General features: G+C 36.4%; 1 protein-coding gene across 8 annotated transcripts in view; it reads left to right on the top strand.

The window, feature by feature from the left end:
- The first annotated feature begins 1,018 nt into the window (after positions 1-1,018).
- plekha7a (pleckstrin homology domain containing, family A member 7a) overlaps positions 1,019-13,425 on the top strand; it is a 108,329-nt gene continuing 95,922 nt past the window's right edge. For all 8 annotated transcript variants that reach the window (XM_048167974.1, XM_048167966.1, XM_048167973.1 and 5 more), the window contains exons 1-3: positions 1,019-1,171; positions 1,278-1,354; positions 1,467-1,524. In XM_048167974.1, the coding sequence (XP_048023931.1) occupies positions 1,089-1,171; positions 1,278-1,354; positions 1,467-1,524 (218 nt within the window). In that variant the 5' untranslated portion in view covers positions 1,019-1,088. The remainder of the gene's footprint in view (positions 1,172-1,277; positions 1,355-1,466; positions 1,525-13,425) is intronic.

Raw genomic sequence — 13,425 nt, 5'->3', positions numbered from 1 at the left:
CATACATGGATATAATAAAACGATGCGTGGAAAAGAAACTGTCGGCAGTCTTGTGACTGCCATACATTTTCATTCATACATTTTGCGTAGGCCTATGTTAATTATATGATGCTGTGAGTAGTTTAGCACTGCTGCAGTTTATATTACAGTGTTGATTATAAGGGACAAGAAAATTGATTATTTGTCAAATTCGAATGACGTTTCAGTAGTTTTTGACAGTATGAGTGAGTTTAATTTGTTGATAGACCAATGGTTAATCTAGTTAATGATTTAATGCACTGAGCTCTGTAGTCACAACACTCTACAACAGCAGAATATTACTTTTAATTATTTTAAACCTAATTCCTAGTCAAATTAGGATGATTTATTAGTTTTATATATCATTTGTGATTGCATTTTCTATAGATATGATCAGACATGCAGTCTACCAATGATATCACAGCGACAGCACTAGGAACGCCCACAAGCGACTTCACAGTAGCCTAGGAGTCGCTGGCGGTGTGAACGGGGCTTTAGGCTAATTTTCATTTGAAAGTGAACTAATCCTTTAAGGTAACAAATGCACAATATATTTTATTGTACATATTTAATAAACAACAGTGAGCAACTCCACAGGCAGGTTGCCAAATGTTGCAGATGGTAAGTGGAAACAGATAAAAACATTAAAAAACAGAGGGAATTTATTTACATTTATATTTATATCATAGGCTACAGACCTGGCAACCCTGACTAAAAGCTGTAGCAACAGAAGCACATTCGAATGAATGAATGAATGAATGAATGCTTTGACAGAATGCAGTTTATTTGAGCACCAAACACTGAAATTACAGTATCTGTTTTGACTAAAAAAATATACAAATATTATTATTGCATGCTATCTCAAGAGCGTGAGCAATGATTATCTCTATGTTTCAGGACGATAGTCTTTATTGTAAGGAATTTATGTTTTATGTCGGCCAAGCTTGCTCACTGAAAGCCAAGTGCAAAGTTAGCCCTCCCCTTTAATCGCTTTTTGCCCGAGCGCTGATCGCTACAAAGGGAGGACAGCGAGGAGGAATGAGAGGTAGACGGGACTTTACACGGGAATAATGGCGGCGCCGTTCCGGCGGGACACCTTACCTGAGAACTGCTCTTATGGGGTGTGCAGGGACGGCAGGGTCTTTTTCATTGAGTGAGGATATATGTTTACTATTGCATTAGAAAGAATTTCTCTCTCATAGCGTTCGAGTGTTTTCCAGCCAATTGCATCGCTAACAGGTGGTTTGTTTTCCTGCCAGCGATGAGACGTGCACCACTACTTGGCTTCATCCCCGCACTGGTGAACCTGTCAATTCTGGACACATGATCCGATCCGGTAAGTGCATTTATGCTTCCGTGAGGCTTTCTAGATCCCAGTATTTAAGTGTTATATTTCATGCATGCAGAAAAGCAGAACGCTAAAAGTTTCTATTTTTCTTGCCTCTTAGATCTACCCACAGGTTGGGAGGAAGGATTTACGAAGGAAGGAGCGAGTTTCTTTATTGAGTAAGTGGATGTGTTTATTGTAATTATACCTTATTGCGGTCCTGTAGTGCGTCAGGTGAATTACAGGTTAAATGCAGGTGGGCCAAATGTGGCTATGCTTGTAGTCTTACTTCTGATCAGGAAAAATGAATATTAAGAATTGTGCACGAGAGATATCAAAGGTAAGCTACACACTATTATTGTGTTTGTAGACAGGTATTTAAGTTCAAAGTCTACACAGAACAGGTGCACACGCCCCTTTGAATTTTCAGTTGAAGTATCATGTTGGCTGGGTCTCAAAACTGAGCTACCAAAATACTGTGTAGAGCTGTAGTCTTTTAAAGAATGTCTTTGGCACGCACTTCGAGTGTTGAAAATTATAGCATGTAAAATACTTGTTTGCTGTATGCTAAAAATATCTTAAAGGATTAGTTCACTTCAGAATTAAAATTTCCTGATAATTTACTCACCCCCATGTCATGCAAGATGCTTATGTCTGTCTTTCTTCAGTTGAAAAGAAATTAAGGTTTTTGAGGAAAACATTCCAGGATTTTTCACCAAATAATGGACTTCACTGGGGTTCAACGGTTGAAGGTCCAAATGTCAGTTTCAGTGCAGCTTCACAGGGCTATACACAATCCCAGATGAGGAATAAGGCTCTTATCTAGCAAAACGATTGGTCATTTAAAAAAAATAAATAAAAATGTATGTACTTTTTAACCACAAACGCTCGTCTTGCACTGCTCTGCGATGTGCCACGCATTACATAATTAAGTTGGAAAGGTCACACAGGCAGAAGTACCGAGGTAGGACAAAAAACGTCTTTGCTCGTTCGCTTTGTAGACACTGGATCGGTACTTCCGCCTACGTCACGACCTTTCCAACGTGATTACGTCATGCATGGAGCATCGCAGAGCAGTTCAAGATGAGCATTTGTGGTTAAAAGTGTATATATATATATATATATATATATATATATTTTTTTTTAGAAAATGACTGATTGTTTCGCTAAATAAGACTCTTATTCCTTGTCTGGGATCATGTAGAGCTCTTTGAAGCTGCACTGAAACTGACATTTGGACCTTCAACCTGTTGAACCCCAGTGATGTCCGCTATATGGAGAAAAATCCTGGAATGTTTCTATCAAAAACCTTAATTTCCTTTTGACTTAAAAAAGAAAGACATAAATATCTTGGATGACATGGGGGTGAGTAAATTATCAGGAAATTTGAATTCTGAAGTAAACTAATCTTTAAGTTACCCTTTTGCGTGTTTGTTTCCCAGATAGCACAGGTACGTCTCTAAGATGTCTGCTGAAGAGCGCTTAATCGGGAAAACATCTGTTACGTTCAAACATCTGATAAACGTCTTAGAAAAAGCAATTCAAATCATAAACATCTTAAAGACATTTTCAAAATGTCTCTTTAACATATGTCAGGAAACGTCTTAACAACATATCCCTGATAGCACACATGCATCACAGAGACATCTATTTGATGTCTGCATTTTCATCTGCAAGATGTGCTTGCTCATCTTCAATATGTCTCCAAGACGTCCTGTCAGATGTTAAATAGACATTTAGAAAATGTCTTTAAGATGTTTATGATTAGAATGTATTTAAAACTGCTTTTTCTAAGACGTTTATCAGATGTCTGAACACAACAGATGTTTTTCAGATGAAGCGCGCTTTAGCAGACATCTTAGAGACGTACCTGTGCTATCTGGGATTGCAGATGAGCAAACACTCTAAAAAATACATCTTGCAGATGTAAATACATCAGATAGATGTCTCTGTGATGTACATGTGCTATCAGGGTTAAAGCTACATACTTTATCAATAAAAGATATTGTACATGATTTTGACCATATACCCCACCTAACAAAAGTATGTTCTAAGAACGTTTTGCTAAGTATGTTATTTCTGAAAATTCCATTTTATAATGTCCAGGTTTTTGAATGTTTGGAAAAAGGTTTTATTCTGAGTTATGCAAATGTTAATGGAACATTCCATTTTATCATTTTGGAAACATTATGGGACTGTTACTTTAGAATGTTCTCTGAACATTCTGCAACAAGCAGTAACATTTAAAAATGTTTGACGAATGTCCAACTAAAACATTTCAGAAAAAACTTTCCATGAAAGATGTAGAAATAATGTTTTTGTGCTAGAGTTTTGAGAACATTATTAAAAACCAGATAACATCTGTTAACATTAGATAGAATGTTTGTTCATAACTTTGAGAGAACCTTGCCAGAACATTAGCCAAACTTCTGAAAACGTTCCCTGTGCAAGTTTGAAGGCCTTTGTGGCAATGGTTCACATGCAGGTGTGTTTGCTGGACTTCAATAGATTTGCTGATACACTGTAGATCAGTTTCTACCTAAATCACAGCTCACACAAAAAGTTACTTTCAAAACAAGTAGGTTTTGGTCAGTCGACGCGGTGAGGCCGCATGACCTAAAAACTGATGCAAAATCTGTGTGGGGAAATATTTCATCCTCGCACAAACTTCCAGATTCCTATTGAAATAACTGTTTTTTGCCCCTGAAAATTTGCTGAACAACGGTAAATGTGACCGCACCTTTAACCTTTTGACTTGAAGGCCCCTCATTGTCCAACACATTTTTTTTAAAGGTCCCCCATATAAGGTAAGATAGTTTCTCCAGTATTTCTGCTATAATTATGACAAAATTGCTTATTTTAATCTTTTTTTTTATAAACAAACCTGGGAAATGAACAGTTATTTAGTAGAAAAATTAAATATCATTTCTTGATTTGTACGTTTTCTTTAGCATTTTAGTTAAGTTTGATTAATAATAATATATTAATTTGAATAATTTTAAGTCATCCTCTCTTGGAAGTTTGCTAAGGCCCTCTGATAGGTCCCGGACCCCCGGTTGAGAAACACTGCTATGGATTGCACTAGCCATACTAAGTGCATCTCTAAAAATCCCCTAAAATCATAGTCTGTTTTGCGCTAGTCTTGTTATCTTGTCTTGTTGTTCTGCTCCATGATTTCTGATATAGAGGCCTCATCTTTCTGTGTGAGGTGTGTGTGTTTAATCCCCTATCAGGCATGTAGTGCTCCACATTTGAGTCTCAATCTCTTCCAGGGATTTCTCATGTCTTCAGAGTTGGCTCAGGGCCTAAGAATTAAAGGGATAGTTCACCCAAAAATGAAAATATTGTCATCATTTATTACTCACCCTCAAGTTCCAACCTGTATGAGTTTCTTTGTTCTATTGAACACAAAAGAAGACATTTTGAAGAATGTTGGCACAGTCGATGGACCCCATTGACTTCCATAGTATTATGGAAGTCAGTTGCTACTATCAACTATTTGGAAAAACAACATTCTTCAAAATAATTGTTTGGGTGAACTATCCCTTTAATAGAAGAATTGTGACTGCCAGGCTGTCTAGATTTGACCTCATAAAGTGCTGATTTGGAGGATTTTGGATTTAAGCTGCAGGTGGTTGATCAGGTCAGAGATAATGAGCTGAATCTTGAGTATGAAAGAGCAAAAGACGGTCAGCCTGCTGAACTGTATTTGCTGACAATTCAAAATGCATCACATGACATCACATGCCAGTCTGTTTGAGGATCTTGCGTGGGTGGAGCCTGTTTGTTTAAAGATAAACAGGATGTAATAGTGACTTACTGACACTGTACAGTGTGACTTGTAGATTAGGGAACACAAAGCAGAATGAAACTAAGATAGATGTGGATTTTAATAAATTGATTAAAATAATTATTTTGGTGTGATTAAAAAAAAAAAAGAGTTACTGGCCAATGTTATATATAACAGAGTCATATATCCTTGTCCTGCAGCCTGAACCCAACTTTCAAGCAAAGACAAGAATCTGTTTGTGCCAGTGTTTCTTCATCCTTTTATGATCCCAAACCCAACAGGAAATGAATCTATCAAGCATTCAATTTCAAGTGGATGAGTCAGGTCCATCGAAGACAGTTGAGAGCTTTCTGGGGACATTTACACAACACCGTTTTCAACTAAAAAAGAAAACCTATGCAATTTAGGCGTTCATTTACATGACTGCGTTTTGTGGGTCTGATACAGCGTTTTGAGTCGTTTCCGCGGATCCACGTGAACGGGGATCGTTGTCATCTGTACGCGAAACTTTTAAAAAATGCAAAGGAAAAACTTTTCAGTTTTTATTACATCGTTGTCGGCATATGTTGTTTATCCACTGGCGAATTTATAAAAGTTTGAAGCATGTTTTCCATGTTCTAGAATAGTTCCAAGGATCTCTTTCACGAGTTCGTATACTGTAGCAGAAAGTTCAAGTAAGTTCACAATTCTGGCGATCAGGGAAAGTGCCAGTGTGGGCTTTTCCAGTAACGCAGACTGGCAGATATTACACTGATTAAAATATTGCCCTGAAACTCTTCAAAAGAATTCTTGAAAACATTCATTTAAAATGCAGATTTATTGCAATCCATATGTATCTTAGTTTCATTCGGCTCTGCGTTCTCTAATTAACTCATAATTGATTAACCTTATTACACATTTATTGAACTGAACTGAACTGACTTGAGCTGAATAATGACACTATTTTCTTATTAGAGCTGCTTTACAGCAGATTTGTCTCATATTTGATGAAGTTTGCATCACTGATTCAGTTGCTGTGAAGCTGCTTTGAAACCATCCGTACTGTATCAAGCTAAAGTTTTGCAGCCCACCAGTAACATTTGGGCATCCTGCAGTAGGAGCGTCCTATCATGATGCAACAATAAATCCCATGCAATAAAGAGGAAATAAACTTGTGATCCTGTGGATCAAGTAAATCATTAACTTTAATAAGTTGCTGAAAGTGAGCTGCGTTATCTGTGAGGGAATGTTCTCTTTACTCAGGATTGGACGTAGATTTAACATGCATTGTGACTGATCCACCTACCCTCCGATTATTGTTGTCCTAGCCTTCCATTCCCTGCTTTAGGCTGAAGAATGATGACCAGTGATCTTTGGAGGGAGATATGATGGAGGATCCTCCGTATGAGTGTGTGGCTGAGAGATGGGCTGTGAAAAATGTTTTCAGCACTTGATGAAGCACATCTGACACATATTGTGTTTTGTCACTGCTGCTATAAATCCAGTGTTGTAGCTCTCCTTGGGGAAACCAGTTTCCCAAATGTGCGTAAAAAGGTGTGATATTGCAAGACTGACTTGCAGGACTATAGGCCGCATCCTAATCTACTTTGAGATTCATAAGTGATGGATTTTTTTAATGCTTGTAAGATTAATCGCGAATAATCGATTTGACGGCACTAATATATATTAGTTTGGGGTTGCACTTTATTTTGCAGTACGTGCACTTATGTTTATTTACAGTGTACTTACCTAAAAAGTGCTTGTTAATATAAGGTCACTACATGGGCTAAGGTTAGGTTTAGGGGTAGGTTCAGGGTTTATACTTAATTTTTACCCAGTTATTGCAATTACTGTAATAAGTACAGAGTATGTACATGGGGAACAGGACTGTAAAATAAAGTGCTTGCAATTTTGGTGTAAAAATAAAGTTTGGAAACTCTAATACGTTTTTTCAGGATTCCTTGATGAAAAGAAAGTTCAAAAGAACAGCATGTTCTTTCATTAGAAATGTTTTTTTTATTGTCACTTTTGATCATAAATGCATCCTTAATGCATCATTAATGCATCCTTCCTCAATAAAAGTAATAATTTCTTCAAAAAAGAAAGAAAAATCTGACACCAAACTTTTGAATGGTAGTGTACTTCCTCTTCCTTCATCTGCCATCTTGGATTATTTTTTTCCCTGAGCCGTATACAATGCATTATAGAACTGTTTTCATTGAAAATTCATTTAAAACACATTTTATTGCTGCTACATGAACCTTTTCTGTAAAGCTGCTTACTTTGCATTATATTGAATTCTTTGTTTTACGCTGATCCGTTTTATCAGCTATGTAATGTTATGTAAAACAAGATATCCCTGCTTTCTCTGATGATCATTATCTCCACTCTCTTCATCTCTCCATGCAAAAATGATTAGGATTGGCCCTTATTGTTTCCTCATTAGACGAGATGCAATAAAGCAGAAAGTGATTAAAGCTAATTTCCTCGCATCACATAACATTTTCGCTTGTAGTAGTGTTAGCAGACAAACTACCGATTAAGTCTCTCTAATTTTGTCCAAAAACTACTCATTTAGAGGCCATCATCCCATGACCAACAACAGTTCACATTTTGAATTACTTTAGGGGCTGGTAAATCTGAAATGGAGCATAGCTTTGTAAACAGTGTGCTGGTGTACTAAAGGAACTATTTGCTTCTAGGTTAACTAAACTCTTAAATATGAGCTGTGAATCTTTTCTTAATATATTCTGGCAGACTAATAAACATCTGTTCAGTGTGCAATGCACCTGTTTGTGAACAGTCTATGAACGACGTGCTGTCTGAGGATGATACTTAGCCTAACCAGACTGTAGTTACCCTAACAGTCAGCAGGGGGTGGATATGAGAATCCTGCTTTACCTATGACTTTAGAAGAATACATGTACTCTGAGTCACGGTTTTGGTTTTCAACAGGTCTTGATAATGATAAGGTTATGATATCACAGCTCATTTACAAATGTATATGCGTATCCTATGAATGTAGTACATGCTTATCACAAATACTTGGTTTATCTTATCATTTTTTTTTTTTTATGAACTGCTTGTGATTGATTTCAAGTTCCATAGCAACTAAATGATTAATCATGCATAACTCAGACCCTTAGGATATGAAACTAGGATGGTTTTTTTTTTTTTTTTCGGCCTAAAGGGTGGCGGGAGCCAAGCAGCTCAGTGTGGTTCATATTAATGAATCCCTTTATGATAAAAATGAGTGAGCTTTCCTGAGCTATTACATATTAATGTGCCCTCCAGGCTGTGAGAGTGGGAGAAATCCACTGAGCATATTGTCTTTGTAACTTGATTCTCAGATCTTGTCTTTACTGTTACACTTGACTTACATCGCCATCACCTAGGGAGTGGGAGAGTTACTTTTGTTTTTTTATTATTCTTACATCGTTTGAGTTCAAGTCCATGTGGACCTAGTGTTTTTTTATCACTTGTTTGACATAAAGTTATGTGACCTTCATGAAGAAAACTTTGAGACTGCAAGCACTGAAATGTGGATATTGGGAGACCATGAGTATGAGGAATATATTCTTATATACAATTTTCAGTATATACTGTATTCAGTGGTTTTGCAGAATATAGGCAATTCAGTTGTCTGTTCAGTTGCTGTAGATCAGTGTGCAAACACAAAATAGGCTTTTCTGATTTTCAGGGTATCTAAAGAAATTAATACTTTGGTAACACTTTATTTTAGGGTCTTTTAACTAGTTGCTTATTAGCATGCATATTATTAGGATATTGGCTGTTTATTAGTACATATTAAGCACATATTAATGCCTTATTCTGCATGACCATATTCTACATTCTTAATCCTACCCAATACCTAAACTAACTATTAATAAGCAATAAATTAGGAGATTATTAAGGGAATAGTGAATATGTGTTCCCTATACTAAAGTGTTACCAATACTTTTTATTCCGCAAGGATGCATTAAATTGATCAAAAGTGAGAGTAAACACATCCAGAATATAATGTTACAAACCTCAAAGAATCCTGAAGAAATGTGTAACAGTTTTCACATGAATATTAAGCAGCACAACTATTTTCAACATTGATAATAATCAGAAATGTTTGTTGAACATCAAATCAGCATATCCGACTGATTTCTGAAGGATCATGTGACACTGAAGACTGGAGTAATGATGCTGAAAATTCAGCTTTGATCACAGGAATAAATTGCATTCTAAAATATATTCAAATATAAAGCAGTTATTCAAAATTGTAACAATATTTCCCAAAATTTAAATTTTTTACTGTATTTTTATCAAATAAATGCAGCCTTGAGGTCTTAGGTCTTCTTTGTCGCATCTTCCTCTTTATGATGTGCCAAATGTTTTCTATGGGTGAAAGATCTGGACTGCTATTCATTTCTTTAATTTCTTTTCAAAAAAAAAAATAAAAATTCTTACTGACCCCAAACTTTTGAACGGTAGTGTATAATGCTACAGAAGCTTTGTATTTCAGATAAATGCTGTTCTTTTGAACTTTCTATTCATCAAGGAATCCTGAAAAAAAAGTACACAACTGTTTTCAACATTGAAAATAATCATACATTTTTCTTGAGCAGCAGATCAGCATATTAGAATGATTTCTGAAGGATCATGTGACACTGAAGACTGGAGTAACGATGCTGAAAATTCAGCTTTGCATCACAGGAATAAATTACTTTGTCAAATATATTTAAATAGTACACAGTTATTTTAAATTGTAATAATATTTCACAATATTACTGTTTTTTACTGTATTTTTAATTAAATAAATGTAGCCTTGGTGAGCAGACGAAACTTCTTTTAAAAACATTAAAAATCTTAGTGGTTCCAAACTTTTGGACTGTACTGTATATATATATATATATATATATATTTATATAAATAAACATTATATTATATTAATTACATATTTGAAAAGTAGATACTAGTTTACATTTATTCGGCATACAAACTTTAGACAGATAACAATGCTGGACATCCAAACAATCACTTTCACACCACAAAAAGTTGATGACTGATAATTGCAGAGAAAGAACTCTGAGATAAATATGTATCATCACTCTAGCTTGTTTGTAATTGAAGATGCTATCAGGATTGCCCCCACACTATCTGCTTGTATTGTCATTTTTTACTGCTATCATAGCTGCACAAGACAAGTCAATTAAAAAGACCTACAGAGAGAAAGAGAGGGTCTGATTAGAATATTTTTCTTCTCATCTGTTTCACCTTGTCCCATATCTGATGCTGGTAGAGGGCACTCCACCTACATCTATCAGGTCACCTTCTCCAGATGATCAGGCTCACCAGGATGCTGCCCTCTTTTACCTGAATCTCTATCTTACAAACCACAGGAGGTGATTTCTGAATTGAAAACCCTCAAATGCTCAAAATGCTGTCTTTTGACAGTGCATTATGACACAGTAAGAAAAAAATAATAGTCGTAATTTAAAGGGGACCTATTATGCCCCTTTTCACAAGATGTAATATAAGTCTCTGGTGTCCCCAGAATGTGTCTGTGAAGTTTCAGCTCAAAATACCCCACAGATCATTTATTAGCTTATTAGATTTGCCCCTATTTGAGTGTGAGCAAAAAGACGCCGTTTTTGTGTGTGTGTCTCTTTAAATGCAAATGAGCTGCTGCTCCCGGCCCACTTTCCAGAAGAGGGCGGAGCTTTAACAGCTCGCGCTTCGGTTGCTCAACAACAACAAAGCTGGAGAATCTCACGCAGCCAAAATGAGGATTGTCAGTAACGGTGTTCAGCCTTACATTGTTCAAACCGGAGTCGACACTGATGGAGAGACTCAGGAAGAAGTTACAACTTTTAGACGTTTCTGAATGGTTAGTGGATAAATTTATGTAGTTGCTGTGGAGTTGATTCAACTCATCCACTAGCATGTGTCGTCATGTTAATCTTTTGTGCAAATCCAGCATTGAATTGACCCTCGTTTGTGAAGCAGTCCGGCGTAAAATGACGGCAAGATAACAACACTCTACTACAACAACTCTGTCTCTTCTCTAAAGCAGCCCAACATGGCCTCACCTCCTTTGTTGTGTGTTCTTGGGGGTGGGGTTTATGTAAATTTTAGGTTTGTGATGTCACCAACCTGGGAAGAAGCTCATTGTAGTCCCTACCAGCTGTTTGTTGTATCCTTAAAAAGCCATTTCTGTAAAAGAAAATATCTCCCTTTGCATTGAACTTTGAGCGTAACTTTACAGATGATGTTTATGTTCAAACAGCAACATTACATGCTAACTAAAGCAAAAAAAAGTGAAATCATAATCAAGGACCCCTTTAATAATAATTATCATAAAAAAATTATCTTGATGGAGTATCACTTTTCAAGGTATATCACTTGTTAGGCACTTATTTGATATGGTTTGTGATGTCTCACAGTACGGAACAGTGTTCTCTGTCATGTCTGCTTGTGATGGATATCAGTGGCAGTGGGCTGTGTGGTGGGATCTGCAGGACAGAACACAAGCTGGAGGTGGCGGGACAAAGGAGAAATTGAGAGGCAGATGAGGCTAGCTAAAGGCATGCTTTGTGAAAACAGGAGGCGTTGGCTCCCTGAACCCCTAGTGCCCTCACTGCAAACATTAGCATTGGCATCTTAGTGCAGCATCAGATCGTGTGTCCTGTCCTGGCAGACTTGGACAGGCAGAGACAGGAGATAGTGCAGACAGAGACGAGGTCGGGAATGGGGAACTGCTTTGGTCGTGAAGGGGACTTGGGTCATGAGACGGTACTGGTCAGACACAAGTTTGCATGGCCAAAGACGGACAGGGTCATCTTCGGAATAGACAGGTACATGTCTCTGACCAGTTTAGAGCATTTGTTGCAGATTGGCATCCCTGTATATCATTTAAAGATATAGTATCTCATTTTGTGTGCACAAAAATATAAAGTAGTTTTATTAACCAGCTCTGTTCTTGGAGTATTTACTAGTGTGCTATAGTGAAGTGAACTGGTTGCTGTGCTGCAGACTGCTGATTCTGTCTATTTAAAGAGGCAAACAGGATTGGATCCCATTCAATAAATGTTATTAAGATAGATGACTGGCCACAGGTGCATGCAGATAAGTGAATATTGATAGATGCTTTGTTTTGTTTGGATGTAACAGCTGAATACTGTTTTTGAATGTAATTTGTGAAAAAATCAGTGGATTGAAAAATGGTTCTCACAATGACAAAATGTCAGTTAATACCAATACTACGATTCTCAAAAATTTGAACAAGTAAATAAAATGATAAAATAAAACAAAACAAAACAAAACATATAAAAACAGCAGAACACATACACAGATTATATACACAAAAACTTACAGTGATGGGGAAAGTTACTAATCCAATATTGCATTACTCCCTAAAAAAGTAACTTTTTTTAAGTAATTGTGTTACTTAGTTACCTGTTATGGAAAGTAATGCATTACTTAACTTTTGTGTTACTTTTTCTCACCTGGGCTGGGCTTGGTTGTTTGTTTTTAAAAAAAACAAAATAACAAAAGTTCTATTTTTAGCAAATGTAAAGGTTCTTTCACACTAAAAGTGAAATGACTCAGGAGAATAAAATTTTATTCAACAATAAAAACAAAAAAATTAAACCCAAATTTGATGTTTAACTAAAGTCATTTTTGCTTGGTTGAATTGGATCATTGAAGATCATCAGAGAAGACATTTGTTAATAAAGTGAGATTAAATACATAAATTATATATTATTCAACATTTTAATTATTGCAGGTTTGCTTAAAGGGTTAGTTCACCCAAAAATGAAAATTCTTTCATTTATTACTCACCCTCATGCCGTTCCACACCCGTAAGATATTCGTTAATCTTCGGAACACAAATTAAGATATTTTAGTTGAAATCCGATGACTCAGTGAGGCCTCCATTGGGAGCAATGACATTTCCTCTCTCAAGATCCATAAAGATGCTAAAACACATCTAAATCAGTTCATGTGAGTACAGTGGTTCAATATTAATATTATAAAGCGACGAGAATATTTTTGGAGCGCCAAAAAAACAAAATAACGACTTATTTAGTGATGGCCAATTTCAAAACACTGCTTCAGGAAGCTTCAGATCATAAATGAATCAGTGTATGACGCTGCCTGTTGTTCAAGAGTGGCTTGACACAAGGAATGCGACAGCTGAAACCCATGTCTTGCATACGTCTGTGCGTAGTGGTTCTTGAAGCACTGACTCCAGCTGCAGTCCACTCTTTGTGAATCTACCCCACATTTTTGAATGGGTTTTGTTTCACAATCCTCTCCA

The sequence above is a fragment of the Megalobrama amblycephala genome, linkage group LG19 (assembly GCF_018812025.1).
Source record: "Megalobrama amblycephala isolate DHTTF-2021 linkage group LG19, ASM1881202v1, whole genome shotgun sequence".
NCBI classification, from domain to species: domain Eukaryota; kingdom Metazoa; phylum Chordata; class Actinopteri; order Cypriniformes; family Xenocyprididae; genus Megalobrama; species Megalobrama amblycephala.
The sequence above is the reverse complement of the archived record's forward strand: the minus strand, read 5'-3'. Positions and strand labels throughout refer to the sequence as shown.